Here is a 21,162-nt window from a genome sequence, read left to right on the forward strand (position 1 = left end):
AAATTAGGCCTAGCGGATGGGGAAAGACATGATGTTTAAAAAGTCCTCCAGAAAAGAATATGTAACTAAGAACTTAAGCGATGGAAAACACACCAGCGCAGACAATGACCTTATGGCTTTGATACTCTTGTAGTGTTCACATTCTCCCACCAGGTACCATGCACGCCAGAATGAGGCTACTCTGCTCTCTGAATTAATCACATGCCCTCTGCTTGTTAGAGCACACAAATTTCCCCCACTTATGCTAATGACAAGTATTTTTTTTAAGTCTACAAAAAGCAGGATTCCATTTATTTACAGATTTGCAGAGATGTATACATAGATATCAACTATCTTCAGTGATCCAATTATGAATTCTTTTCTCTACTTATCCGTACTTTCTCATTTTTCTATCATAAATATATATTTGTTATGTATTAAAAGTGCCAATAAAATCATATACATATTTCAAACTCAATCTCATAATAATATATCTTGACCCCAAAGCTGGGATTTAATGTGTTTTCCTTGTAAACACCATCAATTTATTTCTTTCTACCTCTTATATGCTTTATGCATAACAATTGTTCAATAAATAGTCATTGAACTAAATAGATTTTCTCACCGACAGTACCAACTAAATGTGCCCAAGGTAAATTCTGTATTAATTCAGTTCTTCGGAACAATCAATTCTTCCTGATTGTCCTGCTGTGACCATCTTCCAAAATGAACCAGGATTAAAATTCCAGGTGTTTAACTCCTCCCTGTCTTTCAATAGCCTGATTAGTTGCCAAGCTCTAGGGATTATGGCATTTCTGTGTCTCTGGCATCCATTATCTCTTTTTAAATCCTTAAAAGATTTTGTTAATCTATTTATTTTGAAAGACAAAGAGAGCCCACACACATGAGCAGGGGAGGGGCAGAGAGAAAGCGAGACAGAATCCCAGGTACTATTTTGGGTACCTGGTTTTATTTTGTTACCAGTGATGAGTTAAGTATCTCCAAAATAAATCAAAACTGAAATCATTATTGTAGAGAGGACGATCCAGATTAGGAATATAGCTAAACTTTAAAGCATAGCCTTGCTCCCGTGGGGAATCCATTTATACTCCAATAATAAAGAAATTATTTATATACTTTCTTATTTAGTCATTAAAGCAACAGTTCCAAAAACTCAATAATAGTAATGGTTTTACAGTTTAGTTCCCATTATTTTATACTGAAAGCAATAATCATATATATTCAAGTATATGAATATTGTTTAAAAGAAGTATAATATAGAATATTATACTTTAAAATCAGTCACATTTTTAGCTGAATTAGAAGAGTATTATTTACATTTCAGGTGTGTTTTTGATATATTGTTTCTCCCTTGAATTCTTCTGTAGCTTGGAGAATCTCATTTCTTTTAGCCCTTTTGCACTGCAATTTGCTGAAATTTTCTTTATCTTTGAGAAGACACAAATAGTTGCCAACAGAAGTGGGGACTTGAGTTTGACCTTGTAATGAAAGATATCTAATGCTGACTGAGCAGAGTTATGGAGAGAGCAGTGCCACCAAAGCTGAGTGGGTACAGAATGTGATTTGCAACATACATATAAAGACAATGGGTAGACCTATGAGTCTAGAAAAGAAACACATGTTGCAAGATAATAAGGCTCTGGTTGGATAGGTAAGGGATTACACTGAAACCCAATTTTCCCCTATGTATTTACAAAAGATACAGATTATCCTCAACACTCAAAGAGAAAAGTGTTTATAACTGCTTTCTTTCATATATAACTTGGAATTATTGAAGAAAATCCTCTTCTTATTTTTTGAAAAACTTGGAAAAAATGGCCTTATACACATCCCTGAAAGATAAGATGAATTTAATGGTTTAAGACAAACTCCTCAAACTGCAATAATGGTGCGACTCATCCAGAAAAATATTTACAAGCCAAGATTAAACATGATAACAGGTGGCAAGTGAGAGAACAGGAGCACAAAAAGGATATGTATTGAATTAGACTCATGGTTACTTGTTCTCAATAATCAATAAAATTGAATTATTTCAAGTAATAATAACTGGTCAACACATAACATTTATATATAGGTTATATAAATGCAAAAAGTTGGGAAATCCCATCAAAATCCTACTTTGAAGGCAAAATCCTATAGCATGTGTATTGTTCGATCTGCCACTAGAATTGTTTTTAAAGAGCTTTACAGTTTATATATTGATATCACCAATATTATGGTGTTTAATGATGGCAACAGCTCTGAGGTAGGTAAGAGAACTATTAGAAGCCCATAAAATACAGAAGGAAACAGATTCTTGAAGGTTGTGACCTGTCCAAGGCTAAAAGAAAAAGTGGCAGATACTGAAGATCTACTAATTTCCAGAGAAATAAGCTTTCCAATATAAAGCAGTGAGTGAAATTGATTTGATAGGAAAGCAAAGACATATTATTATTATTATTATTATTATTATTATTATATGTTTGTTTATTTTTGAGAGAGAGGGAGACATAGAGTGTGAGCTGGGGAGGGTCAGAGAGAGAGGGAGACATAGAATCCGAAGCAGGGTACAGGCTCTGAGCTGTCAGCACAGAGCCTGACGTGGGGCTGGAACTCAAGAACCATGAGATCATGGACCTGAGCCAAAGTCGGATGCTCAACTGACTAAGCCACCCAGGTGCCGCAAAGACATATTATTTTAATTTGCACCTTTATGTTGGTAAAGAAGGCTTCCATTCTATATTGCCTCAAGTGATTTCAGAACTTGCATCATGTTTACATCTGTTTGTTATACTTTCTTTTACGAATCTTACTAATTTGCAAGTGATATTTCTTAATATCAATTCAATCCTATGTTAATTGGAACTAGAGCAATATTGGTAATTCTGAAATAAAAATGAGCCAAAAGCCACTTTAAGCATGAACTCCAAACTATTTTATTCCTTCGTCCTTTAAAAGATGTTAAAAAATAGCAAATTAACTTTTTTATAAGTAATCTCTGCACCCAATGTGGGGCTCAAACTCATAGCCCTGAGATCAAGAGTCACATGCTCTACCAACTTGAGCCAGCGAGGCATCCCAATGTAACTTATTTTTAAAGTTAAACTATTCTCTCCTCCTTTTTACTGGCAATGATCCAGTGGGAAGCAGCTGAAGACCTCCAAATTCCAAAATCCAAAAGCAGAATGTTATCAGCAGAATAAGAAAGGAAATGTATGTTGTAGCATACAGAGTATGCACCTTTTTTTTCTCCTCAAGAGAGACTACTAATGTTAGATCTTTTCTTCTTGTGAAGAAGCTATAAAAGGGGCAGAGAATTTACATGTTTACACCCATGCACACACATACACACATCTGTATCTATATATTTATCAGTTATTTATTTGTTTTCTAGATAGATCAAAATGTTTGCAATAATGCTTAACACACCTTTCCTGTAAGAGTCCATGCAAGCTATTTTTTTAAGATTTTCTTTTTAACTAATCTCTACACCCAATGCGGGGCTCAAACTCACAACCCCTAAGTCAAGAATGGCACGCTCCACTGAATGAGGAGCCAGGCACCCATATGTAAGCTAGTTTTTAAAGTAATGATTTGATATTATTATGAATAAATATGTTTATTCAGAGAATTGGGGTGGAGCATAAAATTATAAAGAAAATACGTCATTCTGATCCAATCATTTAATTTAATTATGAAATCCCTAAAGTGGGCCGTTAGTATTGTTCTAAAAATTTCACCACCTTATACGGTGCTTTGACATCCTTAGGATAGGGTGTCCACCCTCTACCCCACCCCACCCCCAATCATTAACTTTTTTCACGGCTGCCTTTATGCGGTTACCATTTCCTACTTACGTTCCAGATATCTAAGATGTTACTGTCTGGACTGCCCAAGTATGAGATAATTTTCCCTTTTATGTACTCCTTTATCAAAGAGTTCTTTCATTATACTCATAATTCACATATCCTAATGCTTAAACAATTTAATTCATCATCTCCCTGAAACTCACTCTGAATTTCTCCTGTATGTCAGATTAGACATCCGTACATAAGGAAATATGTGAAGTTTGAAAGAGAAAAAAAAGATTTAATTCTCAGAAGAGCTAAAATTTTCCTTTGGGTCAAATTAGATAGACTAAGAGGAATTGGTAAACTTATTCTGGATTACCAAAGAAGGAAAATAAATATCAAAGGTTTTCATGGCTGGAGGATAGTCAGAGAGAAGAGAAGAAGCACAATATTATTCAAGAAGTTAAAGCAGTGAATGTCAATCTTAGGATACGTTTAGAATTACACTGGGTGACTTCAAATTTTTAATTGCCTGGGCCCCATCCCAGAACAATTAAATCAGAATTTCTGGGAAATGACCTGAGCATCAGTAGTGTTTAGAAAGTTCTCATGTGATTTATAATGTACAGTCGGGTTGAGACTAGTTGAACGATGCTATTATAGGGAAATTCAAGCTCAACAAAATTTACTATTGTCCCAAGATTCTATAGATCAAAGCCTTTCATTTAAAATTCTGTCATTACATTAAAAATTTTTAAGTTTATTTATTTATTTAGAGAAAGAGAGACAGAGAGAGAGAGAGAGAGAGAGAGAAAGCGTGAGCAAGCAGGGGCGGGGCAGAGAGAGGGAGAGAGAGAGAATCTCAAACAGGCTCCGCGCTCAAACTCACCGTTGAGATCATGACCTGAGCAGAAATCAAAAGTCTAACACTTAACATCCTGAGCCACCCAGGTGCCCCATCATTACATTTTCCCCCCTTTCTTCTCTTACGATATCCATTATCTTTCTTTATCAATGGTACTAATAGAAATTTGAAGTTTATATTATATATTGATAATATTTAAATATTAAGTCAAATAATTGATTCTTCTAATATCCAAATAAGCAGCACTGAAAATATTAATACAGTTATTTGAAAGGTAATTCTGAATAAACAATCCAATAATCTTACCGGAAACTGTTCATATTGCTCACGGTCTATGCTTCGCGTACAAAAGATATCTCCTGTGTCCTTATCTATGTAGAACAAATTGAAGGGCTCTTTGTCCACGCCTGGTCCACTTATGGAGTAAAAGATGGTGTAGTTCTGTGCAGCATCAGATTGGACCTATAACAATAAGTGACAATTTAGGAAAAGAACAAATATGCGATGATAAACATCTTCAACCTAATATGGGGTGATGTTTCCATTTTTAGCACTTCCTCTCTTTTCTATTCCCCTACTCTTTCTTTCCCTTACTTATTTTCTCATCATCTCCCATATTTTTCTAAATTCTTATTCATCTTCTGCAACGTGCAAAGCCACAAACTCAATCATCTATTGGATCCCAAATTCTTTTGAGTGATCTGCATATTTATGGGAAATCTTGGAGCTATACCTTTACAATTCCTATTCACTTAATTATTATTACTATATAAAGTATAGTAACAATTTCAGTGGGTTGAGTTATTTGGAATGGAAACCTTTCTGATTTAAAAAAAAATAGAAATAATGCAACTTTCTTCCCACAATTAATTCATAATTTCAAACCTAACCTATTTTTACACTCCAGCTATCTGACAGTGATGCCACCTTTTTGGTAAACAAAAATACTGGTCTTTTCTGTGCGGATAACTTTATTTATTTATTTATTTATTTATTTATTTATTTATTTATTTAAAGACTTTATTTTTAAGTAATCTCTACACACAACGTGGGGCTTGAACTCACAACCCCAAGATCAAGAGTCACATATCCTACCCACTGAGCCAGCTAGGCACCCTGGATAAGTATTAATGAAAGGGACAGTTGAATTATGCAAAATCTGCTAGGCATGTCCTCTGTCCAAGAATGCTAAATTCTGGTAGACTATTCAGGAGAACCTGGATATAGACCCAAGAGCATCAACAACTCAGTACCTGAAACTTGTCTCTAAATGTTAAATATGATTTCTGGAGGAAAGTGACAAAACACACTGATTCTTTTCTAGTTCTGGTGAATAGATGATCCTTATTAGTACAAACAGCTTAAAGTCTTGATTCAATTCAAATGGAAAGTTTTAAAAATAAACAAGCAAAACGCCTCCACTCTACAAAGTCAAATGAGGTAAAATGTACCTGCTGAACATGTTGCGGAAATGGACCTAAGGAGTTCTCCATCAGTGAACAGGGAATAGGGGCCCATCGCCTCTTGCTGCGCTTGAGAACTGGGTCTTTTGTGTGTCTCTTCTTGGGAACCTGCGTGCGATGAGACATGAAGAAATACAATACTGCCTGTCATCAGGAACTGTGATTTTCACATGTACATTACATGAGGAAAATAAGTAAGAGTTGTACATAACAAGATCACAGGTAATACCCTCACCATTTCTGTTTTGTATTACTAAGATTCATACACACACTTAAGAACCAGTTTCACCTGATTTAATGAGTTAATCAACCAGAACTTTGTAAGGCATTGATGAAAGATGCCATCTTGAGGAGTATATACCCCCTAAAAATAGGTGATCTGTTAACAAAAGCTAAAAATTAGTTTTATTCCGTTAGGAGTGGTACAACCGACATTTTTTAAAATACTAACTATGGTGCAAAGCATTTGTATAACTATACAGAGACAGAGGTCAGCATTTGTTCAAGTATATTTTATTTTATGTAATGTGAAAACTCTCTAATAAGAAATAATGTTTTACAAGCCTTTTCCTAAATTTGTAATATATGTAATGCATATTAATATGTAAGCATAGTCTAAATTTGGTGAAGAATTCTTATAATCCAAAGGAATTTAACTAGAGGGGGTCTCCCATAAATCAAATCACTTATTAATAAATTATTTCATAAAACCGATTCATTGGGCAGAATTGGTTAAAGTGAGACCTATGTGAATTTCAGTAACCTCTCCCTTCCCACTCCTTGATCACTACCTCTCACTTCAGGAAAATGAGCCTAGAGCCAGAACATTCAAACCAATCTTGTGGACTGGCTATACTTCATTCTCTGAGGAAACGGACCCGGTGGAATTGTCTATTAAATTGGGAGTAAGCTTCAGAGAATCTCTTTAAAGAGACTGAAACCCATAGTCACTTGGGAGAAAGCCACTCAGGGTAGAGTGCCACACCTCCAACCTGAATCCATTTCCACTGAGTTTTAGACCCACCCCTGCCTGTTCTTCAGGTTGGTTGTGCTTTTAGCCACACCTCAAACCACTATCTGAAACCTATGATATTCTGAGTTTGCTCCGTGGCCCCAGAGCTGTTCATTCTTACACCATTTTGCAAATAGCTCTCCCACGCCTTAAAACTGTCTAGTCTTTACATAAGTTAATTAGAAGTAGAATAAACAAACAAGAGAGCATTCAGGAACAATGATTTTAACGTGGAAGGAAATCTATGAAATGAAGAGTTCTCATAAAGCAGAGTATTACACTTAAGTCTTGACCTATATACCTTCTTTCCTCTCACATCCAGTACAATTTCTATCTCTTTCTGTTCCTGTCTCTGGTCATCTGAAAGAGAAATGTAAAAGCTTTTCCTTGCAGAAGACAAAATGAGGTCATGTGTTGTGTAGATGGAGCCATCTTCTAGAATTCTGAAGTCGGGATCACTTGATAGGATTAGGCTGGCTGACTGGAAGCATTCTTTTGGATTCACTGCAGGGAAGAAATTCACAGTAATTTGTAAAATAAAACAGGAATAGAACAAGTTTTACAAGACTGGCAACTGTGAGTGCTTGAGAAGCAGCAAGAGGGAGGTTACCCTTGGAATTTATTGAGTACCTACTATTATAAAATTTAGGGGCCATGGAAATTAAATAATTAAATAAATGGAGTCATGGTTTCTGGTATTTTCATCATAAATTAATTTGTGAATAGATATAAAATATTTTCTTAGTGTCCCTGGATTTACTGTTTCCACTTGAACTCTTATTTATGGGTTTGTACATATATATATATGTGTGTGTATATGTATACATATACACATAGATATATAAATTTGTGTGTATATATATATATATATAACAGATATATATATACACACAAATTTATCATTTTATATGTAGTATAACTGTATGATATCAGTAAATTTGGAGATTGTTTGCAATAATCTTTGGTAGTTAAAACTATCTTGCAAAAAGTAAGAAAACTAGTCTATACTTAAGTAATACTTAGTATATATTGTGGTTGTTATCAAAATATTTCCTTTACAGATTCATATTTAACATATTTAGCATATTTGCTATATGTCTATAAAATATAGATTGTTTATCTTTCTAAGTGTTTTTAGAAGGTATAAGGCAGTGGATTAATTTAAAACTTCAAAGCACTGGGCAAACGATGTCTGTCTTGGAAAGGATACCACTTCTGTATTGAAGATGTAAACTTAAGGCCAATGAAAAACCTTGATGGAAGGAATGTGGGCCTTGGACTGGGACCAACCAACCTACGCTTCAGGGACGGCTCTGAGAGTAAGATTTGTTGCAATTTTGACTTTCACAAGCTATTCTGTGTCATAGATCACAGATCACAAATTCTTGGTGAATATTTGTTCATTATAACCAACCTTAAGCACAAATATGATGTGGGGGCATTTAAATTTTGACACATTTGTTTTCTATCTAATCAATTAAAGAACAACTGGCTTTGGAATTTTGGCAGCAGATTAGCTGATACGGATTAAGATATGCTTCTGGTTTTGGTGCCTTTATTCATTTGAACTAAGCCAATTTAGAGCTTTGATGTTTGCTAACTCTCTGGCAAGAAAAGTATACAACTGACTTGGTACTTTAATTGTTTCTAACCACTACCAAAACAGAGTAGTCTATCTTTCATTTTATGTCGAATTTTAATGCCAAGTAGCTACTACATGACTTTATCCCGAAGTTTACTAGAGCACCCTGAAGCTCGATATAGCAGTGAAAACTATAATACTGTTTTAATACTGTTTCTCACCTTTGCCTACAAGTGTTTCAGCCTGAAGATGAGAAGGAACTTGAAGAGAAATTTTCCGACAAGCATCGCAAGATAATATTAAAACCTCAAAAAAGAAAAAAGAAAAAAAAAATCAGGAATTATATTTGATCACAAACTTTCACGTTACAGTTTTGTCTTATTGATAAAAATCGTGTCAATTTCAGAAACAAATTTATCTTCTAGTCCTTCAGCATTTTTCATATTCATTTTAAAAGGGAAGAGCAAAGGAAATGGCTTTAGGGGCACCATAGTCATTCAGTATCAATGAAAAATTAGAGTGAATAGTAGTTCTTAGAACCCAAATCATATTGTGTCATTCGTAAGAAATGGCTTACAAACCATTGATTTTATATAAAGGTTATCATCTGTAAGGCCAATTATAAATGTTACTGTGATTTCTTAGCGTGAAGAAAGCACTTAAGTTGAGAATTTAATGATCCAATATTTATACACAAATTATTTCCACAACCCCACACAATTTGAGATTATAGTTGATTAAGGCTAGAAACCATTGGAGGATTTTTTTTTAACCTTGTAAAGAACACCACCCACAAATATTCACTCATCTCAGGTGGCTCCTGGGACTGGCTTGGCATAAACATCAAAGTTTAAATGATCTCAAACCAAAAAAACTAGTCTAAAAAGAAATATAATTCAAAATATAGAGAGTACCCTTCAACAGGGTAAAGATCTGTAATTAAATTCAAAACACAACTATTGTTTTAAACAGCTAGATAGTCAAAGGAAAAAAAACAGAGCACTTGGGGGAAAAACGTTATTAGTTTAAAAGTATCGTCAGGTTCAAAATATAGTTTGCTTCTTTCTCTTCACATTCTGTATTTATTTGCCTTCTCTCCTGTTTACCACTATGACTGCTTTTTGATTGTTTAAATACAAGATAGAGCAGGGCTAGATTTCCCAGCAACAGGTCAATTTTATTATGATTTTTTTCTGAGGACATATTTCTAGTTATGGGACCTATTATTTGGGAGAGAAAGAGGGCATTATCATCCATACTTGGATATACTGCATCAGCCTATTTAAATAGTTTGTAGTTTTACAAAAACACTGTTAGGCAAATAATACCAAACACTGGAATTTAAAAAGTTACATTTGTACTCAGTGTAATTAATTAATTAATTATATTATTATTATTTTTTAGCTTCCCTGTAATGTTTTTACAACTCCACACATTTTCCTTCCTGGAATGTAGCAGCAGGCTGATCATATAGTCATCTAATGATCTTTCTGTTTCCAGGCCTCTCTTCCAAGAGCTTGCAAGTTACTTAAGGGGAAAAAACACACCTGCCTTGTTCTCTGTTACAAACTCAGTGTCTAGCACATGGTAGGTATTTAAACATAAGACATTCTTATTTATTTGACTTTTTAATATACTCATCCCTAATGCCAAGGAATAAACTACATTTATATCTCAAGAACTTTCAGAACATAAAGAATTCTATTAGTAACGATCTCAATATATGATGTAGAAAGACTATTTTGTAATTGACAAAAAAATATATATATATATATATGTGCACACATCTGTATCTGTATATGTACGTATTTATATGTATACACGTCTAGCCTATATATACACACACATTATTCTCATAGGATATAGCCACATCCCTACTCCCACAACCGTCTTCTTTCCTACCTGCCCTACGATCCCCACTTGTTTGCTTCTGCCTCTGTAGGCAAAGCCAATGGAGGTCACCAGAAGTACTACTCCAGTCTTCAACTTAAATTAACAGCTTAATGATTTACAGGGAGCTGGGGTCAGACACCTTTTAATTATTATGGGGGTTAGGGATGGATGGGCAAGGGATGATCCAAAGGATACTGGACACAGAAGAGACCAGAAGCAAAAGAAAACTGGACGAGTCCCTCAAAAATCTTTCACATTTTACCTACTGCTAACTCAAGGTGGTCTCTGACATTGTTGTTATTGTCTCCCCCAGGCAGTTACAGAATGAGAATCTGACCATCAACCCTGCATCATATATTTATATGGAGAAAATGTTTATCCCCATACAGTAAAATCTTTAAATTCTGAAACTAAAATGGAGAGAGAGAGAAAGAAAGACAATGCACAGCTCAGAAATGCCAGATGGAGATATGGGACAAGTCTCCTCTCCCTCATCCCCGCCAAAGAAAAATAGCACCTGAGTACACACTTATGAAGCTATGAAAACCCAAGTGGAAGCCAAGGTCATGGATTGTTTTCAATGGCTGTCACATTTTTCTTTATTGTTTTTCTCAAGTTAAACCCCTTGCTTGAACTGGGAGTTCTGCACTTCTCTTAGCTTCAGGTGGGTAAAATGAAAGTCCTGGATAATACACATCCCCACCCAGACTTCCTTCTCCTCCTCTTGCAGCTCAATGGAACTAAGCGTGACAAACAACTACAGCGCATTTAATGACTGGTAGTGAGAGGAAACCTCAGAACCTTCTGGGACAAATGCCCAAGGAATAAATTCATTCCAGTGCTCCTTAGGAAAACACCACAGCAAGATTGAACTGGGATTCCCTTGAAAAACTTCAACATGCTGGCAGTGGGCATGCGAAGAATAAACAAAACACCTGCTATCCCGGGTCACATGTATCTCAGCTCTTGCTTGGGTTTTTCTCAGATCTGTTTTTGTTTTCTCAGTCTATCTTCTGGGCCTTCCACTGCCACCCCTGCTCCCTTTCAAGCCCAAACTAGAGGGAGGAAGCGCGTAGTAACATGCACGAATTCCTTGATCCTTTGGTTGTTACTCACCAGGAGACAGAAAAGGAGCTGCTTATGGAAGATGCTCCCTGGGGCAGCAGAGGCCACAGCCATCAGAAGTGGTCCCAATGGTCAGGGATGGTGGCTGGATAATAGGGCAGCTTGGGATGCACAGGGTGGCTTAAGCAGATTCCCAATGGCTGGCAATTGTGCAGGGTGTTTCTGCTGCCACCTTGATGCAGCCAAGCTTGGTTTGGAGGAGAGTCAGGAGGCCAGTGATAAGAGACAGGAGATGGAGCCGCGGGAGAATTGCTTTCCTCCTATTCCCAGGTCAGTCTTCCTCCTTCCAATTCAATTACTTCTGAATGTAAAGAGGTTTTCCTACAAGTGGGGAGGGTGGGGTACAAAACACCCCAAAGCCCGGTCACTAGCTCCTCCTCACAGCTTTCAAAATTTCTCCTGCCACTTGACACATAGGCAGAAGCAAGAAGGAACACCCTCCATCCTCAAACCTCCTCCTTTTCCCCCCAGGTTGATGCTCCCCGGTTATTACCCACTCCCACGTCCTCCCCTCCTTCTTCTTGGCCTTATTAACCTGTCTTGCCCCTAGGTACAAACACAAATGGTGCACAAACTCCATACATGGAAGTGATGCCTCCTCAGCTGCCGTTTTGGCAAATCAGGGAACATATGCATGTGTAATCACAGCCATCAGAACTTATCTCCCTATCTCAGCGTTTAGGTGTTGTCTGCCTCAGACAGCACCACAGTTCTGCAGGAGACCTGGCGCTCCGGTCACAGCAGCAACTTCTCTGTGTTTACCCCCCGTCATCGTCTGACCACTGTGGTTTGGTCTTCGAGGTGTCACCAAGAATTTAGCAGAGTGTACACAGACCTCATAAAAGTTAGAGAATAAGGAAATAGCTGGCAGATAATTTTTTTATTGCATTCTTTTTTGGTTACTCATCGCAAGGCAATCTATTTTCTTCCTTGACTATCACTATTTGAGAGCAACTACGATCTGGGACCAACTCTCTTTAAAATCACTCCATTCATCCGAATTACTTACACATTACATGCAAGGTATCCTAGCCCAAAAGTACTATATTCCACTGAGGTTAGTTTTTGTTTGTTTGTTTGTTTTTCTTTTTTCTTTTTAACTTTATTCGTTTTGAGAGAGAGAGGCAGAGAGAAAATCCCAGGCAGGCTTTGCGTCTTCAGTGCAGAACCCAACATGGGGCTCAAACTCGCGAACCGTCAGATTGTGACCTGAGCCGAAATCAAGAGTCAGATTGCTTAACCCACGGAACCACCAAGGCACCCCCATCGAGTATAGTCTTTTGAAAACTAATAACCCTTGCAAGGAGAACCACAGCATCATTTCTCCTATCACAAATCAGTGAGTTCAGTATTGACTGCACCCATCAGCAGTGACGGAAGTTAGGAAAGGAAGGTAAATATTTTCAAATGGTAATTGTTTAATATAGGGTATAGAGAAGGAACTAAAATTCATACTTCCTGAGCCACTGCTAAAAATCAGGATGTGGCAGGCATTTCAGTGAATCCTCTCAAACAGCCCAGTGAGGGCTCCTTTCAGTCGATAAAACCATAAAAAAGTATGTGATCATCCTTTGCCCACTGACCCAATGAAGAAGTCAACATTGGAACCCAAGCCTGACTGCCTCCAAAAGGCCACTTTTTCACTCTCTCCTGCTATTTCGATGATAAGTATATATACATATGTTGAAAAGGAACAGAAAGTGATGATCAGACAAGTAAGAGTTCAGCCTTGCTCAACAATAAGTCAGGTTGGAACTAGTAAAATGTATTCAGAAGCAGTTATAATCTATGCTTCTTAATGGCAGCCCATTATTCTGGAATACTGTGGGCACCTGGCCTCTTCTTTTTATTTTTTTTTTTAATGTTTGTTTATTTTTGAGAGAGAAAGACACAGAGCGTGAACAGGGGAGGGGCAGAGAGAGATGGAGGTACAGAATCTAAAGCAGGCTCCAGGCTCAGCTGTGAGCACAGAGCCTGACATGGGGCGCGAACGCAGGAACCATGAGATCATGACCTGAGCTGAAGTCAGATGCTTAACCGACTGAGCCCCCCAGGTGCTCCCCTGGCCTCTTTTTTTGACAGCCATCCTATAGTCACGGGAAATGCTTGTTTGCATTTATGTAATGCATTTATGTTACAAATTCTTATAAGTGAAATTACTCCCCTTGCTCCTGCTACTGACATTTCTACCTCATGTTCAACTGAAAAGTAAAGGCACAACCCAATACCCGTGATGATGAGAAAGAAAGTATGAAAGATTTTCTTTTCATTATTTCACAGTGGGAGCAATTCCTTCTTGCATATAAACGTGGGAATAATAATATAACCGCTTCTTTGAAATTGGAGGCTGGGAATATTTGGGAAAGAAAAGACCATGGAAGAAGAACTGAGAGATATCTTGTAGTATATATTGCCAAAGGTATAGCTACTGATACATATATTTTGTGTCTGCATTGGAATTTGGCTCTGAGAAAATAAAATCACTTTAATTGGATATGTTAATATTTGATACTTTGGGAGAAAAGAATAGAAATATAGAAATAGGAATAAAAAAGTATATGTGTAGATCCAAAGGTAATTCTTTCTGTGTATGTTTGGGCATGATTATCTAAGTGTATATTTAAATGCATGTATACTTAAACATATTTATAATATATATTTTTTAGAAAGAGCTCTATTTTATTTTCATTTTTATGTGTGTGTTTGTTGTATTTTGTTTTAATCTATGCCTAAATTACCAGCATAACTGAATGACTGATAGCATAGAACAGTGGTTAAAAGCTCAGATTTTGCAGATTAGGAGTTTAGACTCTGCAGCTAGAATGCCTGGGTTCAACCCCTGTCTTTACTACTTACTAGCAATATACCATTAGGCGAGTTACTTAACTCTTCTGCGCCTCAGACTCTTCATCTATAAAATGGGGATAATAATAGCTGCTAATCTATAGATTATTATGAGGATAAATGTGATTATACACAGAAAGCACTATGAACAGTGTTTGGCTCATAGCAAGCACTAATATTTTACACCATATAATTGCCTATGTATGCAATAAAAAGTTAAAGAGACTGCACTTCAAGTAAAACAAACACAAACTTATTGCAAATACAAGGTCTCTTATGTAAAAGCTATCTAAAGATATACAAACAGATGTATTCATGGAACAAATATTTAAGGGTCCAATATGGGGGTCTCACCTCTGCTAAAAGATAAGCACCATATACAGAAAAAAAAAGAAAAAGGAAGACAGGCATCTTATTAAAATTTTTAAAAGGCACAACTTTGTGGAGGAAAGCACAAATGTTTTCTTTCTAGTTCAAAATATAGGGTAAAAGGAGGCACCACAGCAAACATTAAATGTCTTAGAAACTTAGAAATTAAGAACAGACAATGAGGGACGCCTAGGTGGCTCACTAGGTTAAGGGTTGGACTCCTGGTTTCCGGTTCGTGAGTTCTAGCCCCGCATTGGGCTCTTTTCTGACAGTGCAAAGCCTGCTTGGGATTATCTCTCCTTCCCTCTCCCCCTTCCCTGCTCGTGCTCTCTCTCTCAAAATAAATAAATAAACTTAAAAAAAAAAGAATAGACAATGATTACATTCTAAATGCAGAGTCCTATAGAAGAAAAAAATTAAATATGTAAGCATTGCATAATCTGTTTTCTACCACAGATTTATGATCCTACAGAGAAAAGTTTAAATCTAAGGACTCACATGGCCCTTATAAGTCTTTAATTTTTAACTTATGGAAGGCATGTTGAGAAAATATGTCTTCTATTAAATTTTCAAGATTGTGTCTCATGGAAATACAGTGACAAATTTCATAAGAAGTGTTTATGCACAGCCAGCTTCTGGAAAGTGTTGTTTATGAATAAATTCAAAGCTTCAGAATAACCACTTATTGATAGAATTATTATCTCTGTCAGAGGACCCAATTTTCTTTTAAAAGACTCTGAACTGGTAGGAATCTGTATACACTGATGAGCCCATAACAAGGCACTTTGTGTTAAATATACATGACCAAAGATGACAGAAAAACAGGGGTAAATGAGGGTATGTGATCTTAAAATGGGAGGGTAGAAGTGTATGAACAAAGGAAAAAGAAGTCGTGGCTATAGAGAACACATTGGGTTCATGAGTTCAATGTACTGCAGTAGAAAGCCCCTTAAATTCCTTTGGATTCAGAAACTTTTATCTGGGTAAAAGGTTCTTGAAAATTAGAAGTAATTCATAAGTACTGATAACTATTGGCAATGATTTCTTCAGGCTGCTGGCATAGAATATGGATCAGTTTTCATTAAAAATGACTACTTCTCATTATTCTCAAAACTGTTGGCAAACCTATGATAAGAAATGTCAGCATAAAGTCTCTGTTTAATTTAGAACTCTATTCAGCACTCACACGTAACCCAAACTGGCTTAAGAGAAACAAAACAAAACAAAATAGTTGTGGACAAGGGATTTGTTAGGTCATGTAATTGGAAAGTCCAGGGATAGCTTGGATTCAGGCATAGCTCAAACCAAATGATCAAAGGATCTCACCAAGCTATTGGTGTCCATCTCTTAGCTCTTTCTTTGTGTTGGTTTTATTGTCATTCAATTTCCTTAAAGTGGAGCCAAAGATGGCCACCAGAAGCTCTAAGATTATTTTCTATCAGTTTAGTAATTCATAGTTAAAAAAGCGTGTCTTGCTTCCAATAGTTTGAGCAAATCACAGTTCCACTGGTTAAATCCATGAGTTGAACGTCAAGGGTCAAGCCAGACCACGTAGGCAAAAAGTGGTGGAAAGGCCCTTGCCCAAAACAACTGTGGGCTATTGACAGAACAAGAAATATTGTAGATAAGCAGGCAAATCAGAAAATTTCCACCAAACTGACCTTTTCTTTATTGTCATTTCAATAATACCTATTATGCATCAAATCATTTATTAACAGCTTCTGTACTCTCAGCACTACCCATGATGCTTATGATAGAAAGCTGAAGAAAACATGACCTCTGCCCTCATGGAGCTTAAAATCTATTACACATTTTGAAAATTAAAGTACTTCATATGATGTAGTTAGGGTTAAAATCTTGGTGAAATGAACATAATGAATATTTTAGACTTTTATTCACTTCCTGAAATCTCCTCCAATTTTTATTTTTTTTTGTTGGTCTTCAAAGTCAAATGTTTGAAAATGTGTTGTGGGTTTTTTTTTTTTTTTAATAATACACGGAACCTTACTGTCAATTATTTACCTTAAATATTAAAAATAATGTTATTAAATGTTGATTTTTATGGATAAGAATATGTATAATCACTACCTAAACTTTGTTAAGATAGACAATTAGGGAGGAGACCTTCACCTATGATCTAAATGTAATCTTTCTTTGCATATCTTCCAATATAGTTTCTGTGTATAGAATTTTAAACATTGTTACATTGTGCTTTAACTTTGTAGAATACATTTTCCCTTTAATAATTTTATAAAACAAACATTTGTCCCATATTGTGACAAGTCCTATATAGATATGTCAATGACTGTATTAAATCCCTTCAAATAATCACATTACAATTGCTTTAACCACTCTCTAAGATTGAGAATTTAAGGTGCTCCAAATGTTTTTTCTTATTACAAAAACCATCCTGAAAGCTAAAGCCTTTTCTGGATTTAGGATCATTTCTTGAGATAGAGTCCTACACATAGACATTCTAGGTCAAAAGATAACGAGATTTAATGGCTCTTGGTATATAAAGCCAACCTACATCCCCAAAGCAGAGCACTGATGCACATTCTCACTGACGCGAACACAAACAATAAACATCCTAGCCAGGATTGAATATTGACATTTTGTTAAAAATCCTATTTTGATAAATATGACGTTATCATTTTAATCTGAATCATTTGTCTGATCATGATGTCGAGCTCTTTTCAGAACTGCTAAGCCATTGCATTTTTTTCATGATATATATGCTCTTTTAATATATTAGCACATATTTGGAACTATAAGGATACTGGCGCATTTGAAGTAAACCAAACAAGTTAATAATTAAAACTCTTTTCAATGGAGCTGCTTCTTTGAGATAAGAAGATTGTTATATTTTTAGTTTTTAGCCTTTTTTATATTTGTAACTGAATCTGATGACAGTACAAAATAGTTTTGCCTTGTTAATCCTTTGAAATGCTAATATTCCCTGAGAAACTATTGGTATTTTCTGAAACAACATCCATAAAAGTCACCTAGAGTTTTATAAATTGATTTGTTGGCTAGATTGCAATGTAAATGTTGTCAATTCTATAGAAAATGTGACATATAGTCAAAGGAATAATTTTTTTTTAACTTTTTTTAATGTTTATTTATTTTTTAAGAGAGAGGGAGAGACAGAGTGCAAGTGGGGGAAGGGCAGAGAGAGAGGGAGATACAGAATTCGAAGCAGGCTCCAGGCTCTACACTGTCAGCACAGAGCCCGATATGGGGCTCCAACCCACAAACCGTGAGATCATGATCTGAACCAGAGTCGGATGCTTAGTGGACTGAGCCACCCACGCTCCCCAAGGAACCATTTCTAATGTATGTGTTATTGAACTGAAAATAAAAGCCATTCACCAAGGTTCCTGCAGCTTGTTTTGGATATAACAAAAATAAATGTCTCTTGATCAGATCCTGTATAGTATTTCATGAAGCACCTCTAAGAATTTGTCGTTATCTAAGGTTAATTGACCGGACTGTCATCTCAGTGGTCCTCTGTTGCTTCATGGGTCTAAGGTGAAGATGAGGAATTAGACTGCTGGTCTTTACAAGGGTGGTTATGAACCGCTGCTATTTCTTACACACTGGAGGATAATTTGAAAGATGGGAATGGAAAGCAGAAACTGCTCTGCGTGATCAAACAAAACAATGTTCCCCTGCGTGGATAGAGAAACATTTTGTAAACCATGCTGTCTTTTGGTAAAAGTTGCCCTATATGAATTGGAACTAAAATGTTTCTGACACTTTCTGCCCATACTTCAAAGATGTGCATGGGCGCACTGCGTGCCTCCTAAAACAGGTCAGAGGTCTCAGGCGCAGTGCAAAAGCTCAGAGTTACTTCAGCTTACCTTAGACTGTTAGGCTAACTGTTGCTTTTTTACTACTATTCTGAAAAGAAAGCACGAGTATGGTATGCTTTGCTTAAGCCCTGGCAGTGTTTGTTATTTTACACCAAATGATTTGACTTCTAGAGCGTGTGTTGCTATACCACTCTATCCCGTGGACTGTTCTGGTCAAGGGAGGAGGATGGATATTGATCTTACTGGAGAGGAAGGTATATAGATTCACACCATGAACACCTGAAGACACAATATGGGGCCGGCCCAGGAAGTGGAATCAGGGAATAATTTCTGGTGACTTTCTATTTTCTGGGCTTGAGAGGATATTTAGGTTTTGCATTGTTCTAATTTCTCTGATGTTGTAAAATGTTATATATTCTTATATATGTATAATTTAAATACCTAAATATAAGTTTATATAGTATATCATACATTATATATTATAGAGAGAGAGTGAGAAAGAGAAAGAGAACCTAAGTCTAGGAAGATAATCATAGGGTGAACCAAGTCACAGAGGAGAAGCAGGCTGCAACTTACATTGGCTCATGGAAAGCCTGGAAAATGCCCTATTTACCTATCGTACTGAAAACAGATACTAGAAAATGAACACAACTTGATGGAATAGTTGAGTCATGCTACTTAAAAAATGGAATGTAGAACATTCTACAATTCTAGTATTTTCTTAAATGAAATAATTGTATACATCTCGTGTATCAGAACAATGTATCAGGGTTTTTAAATTCTGTGACACAAAATTAAAGACAGGAGTAATGGTAAAAAAAAAATTTAATAGACAACACCCAAGTTTATAAGTTTAAAAATAACATGCTTGACAAAAACATTACAAAATAATAAGAGTTGAAAAGACCAGGGGTAAGAAAAAGAGACAAGACATGAAAAAGACAAAAAGAGGGCAGGATGATCGATGCAACTAGCTGTACTCAGTGCCCATTATGTACCATGCACTATATCAGGATTTGCCCAAAGAAAAGTGAAAAGTGACAGGGCTACAATAAGCTCACTGTCTAGTGGGGCACAAAGGGGTCATAACTAACCAACTCAGAGCAGAAGGGGCAGGGAGATCTTTCCAGAAACATGACATTTGAAATGAGTCTTGAAAGAGGTGTAGGAATGTATCAGTAAAAATGGAACGAGAAAAAGGTATTCCGTGTCAACAGGGCAATAAACAATGGCACAAAAAGAGAGAGAACTCAAAGATTTTCAACGTGATCAAAGCACTCTGCATGGCTAAAACAAAAGGAAGCACAATAAAAACATGTTTATTTCACAGGTGATAAAGAAAAAACACTGTAAGTCAACGTGGAATAATTCCTCTGAGCTGCACACCTTATAAGTGTCCAGACCAACCTGGGAAAGTTTGATTGAATGTAACCTTGCTTTTACCAAAAAGAACAGGAAGCCTTGTTAAATTCATTTTCTAGGTCCCTGATACTAAAGACCATGAAAAACAGAGCTCTTAAGGTTATTAGTTGTTTAGGTTGTACTTTTTTTTCCTTCACATTTTATAATTTAGAGTATTTTCTTAAAAGTATTAAAATATTGTATTAGAGTTGATGAAACCCTTTCATATACATTATCTCACTTAGTCCTCCATTTCCAGATGAGAAAACTAAGAGAAAAAGGATGTGCCCAAGGTTGCACCAATGACCTTGGATATAATCAAATCAAGATCTTTTGCCCATTAAGTCCACAGATCTGGCTTACTGATTTGAGTAGTAAATTAGTGAAAAACAGAAAATTCAAGGCTGTAAGACAGGAAGTTTTTTTCACAATCATAATTTCTAGAATTGGATGTTAGGTGCTCTATGATCTCAGCATACAATTCAGATGTCTAAATTCTGCAAACCTCGGGGCGCCTGGGTGGCTCAGTGGGTTGAGCGTCCGACTTCAGCTCAGGTCATGATCTCACAGTCCGTGAGTTCAAGCCCCGAGTCAGGCTCTGTACTGACAGCTCGGAGCCTGGAGCTTGCTTCGGATTCGGATTCTGTGTCTCCCTCTCTCTCTGCCCCTCCCCCACTCATGCTCACTCACTCTCTCTCTCTCTCTCTCTCTCTGCCAAAAAAGTAAATAAACAAAAAAATTTTTTAAATAAATAAATAAATAAATTCTGCAAACCTCTTAGTGAATTTCAGTTAAAAGAAATGGCAAAATTGGGAAAATCTTTAATATTATTAGTTGTGTCATAAAACAGACAAAAGATAAAATGAAAAGAAATCCTTTCTTAGACATCTATATTTCTATTTTCATTAATAAAGTATATAAGAACTTCTAACTTTCAAATGCAGTGTAGGATGTATAAAATAGTTACAGATGGAGAAAGAGAAGGTAGTAGACCATGAATATTTTTAGACTAAACTACATTAA

General features: G+C 36.2%; 1 protein-coding gene across 1 annotated transcript in view; it reads right to left on the reverse strand.

The window, feature by feature from the left end:
• Positions 1-11,764, reverse strand: part of DSC1 (desmocollin 1) — a 28,839-nt gene extending 17,075 nt beyond the window's left edge. The window contains exons 1-6 of the mRNA XM_042909684.1: positions 11,702-11,764; positions 10,595-10,678; positions 8,914-8,998; positions 7,412-7,614; positions 6,087-6,206; positions 4,942-5,097 (exon numbers count right to left, since the gene is read on the reverse strand). Coding sequence (XP_042765618.1) covers positions 4,942-5,097; positions 6,087-6,206; positions 7,412-7,614; positions 8,914-8,998; positions 10,595-10,678; positions 11,702-11,764 — 711 coding nt within the window. The remainder of the gene's footprint in view (positions 1-4,941; positions 5,098-6,086; positions 6,207-7,411; positions 7,615-8,913; positions 8,999-10,594; positions 10,679-11,701) is intronic.
• Positions 11,765-21,162: the final 9,398 nt, after the last annotated feature.

This window comes from Panthera leo, chromosome D3 (assembly GCF_018350215.1).
Source record: "Panthera leo isolate Ple1 chromosome D3, P.leo_Ple1_pat1.1, whole genome shotgun sequence".
Classification (NCBI taxonomy): domain Eukaryota; kingdom Metazoa; phylum Chordata; class Mammalia; order Carnivora; family Felidae; genus Panthera; species Panthera leo.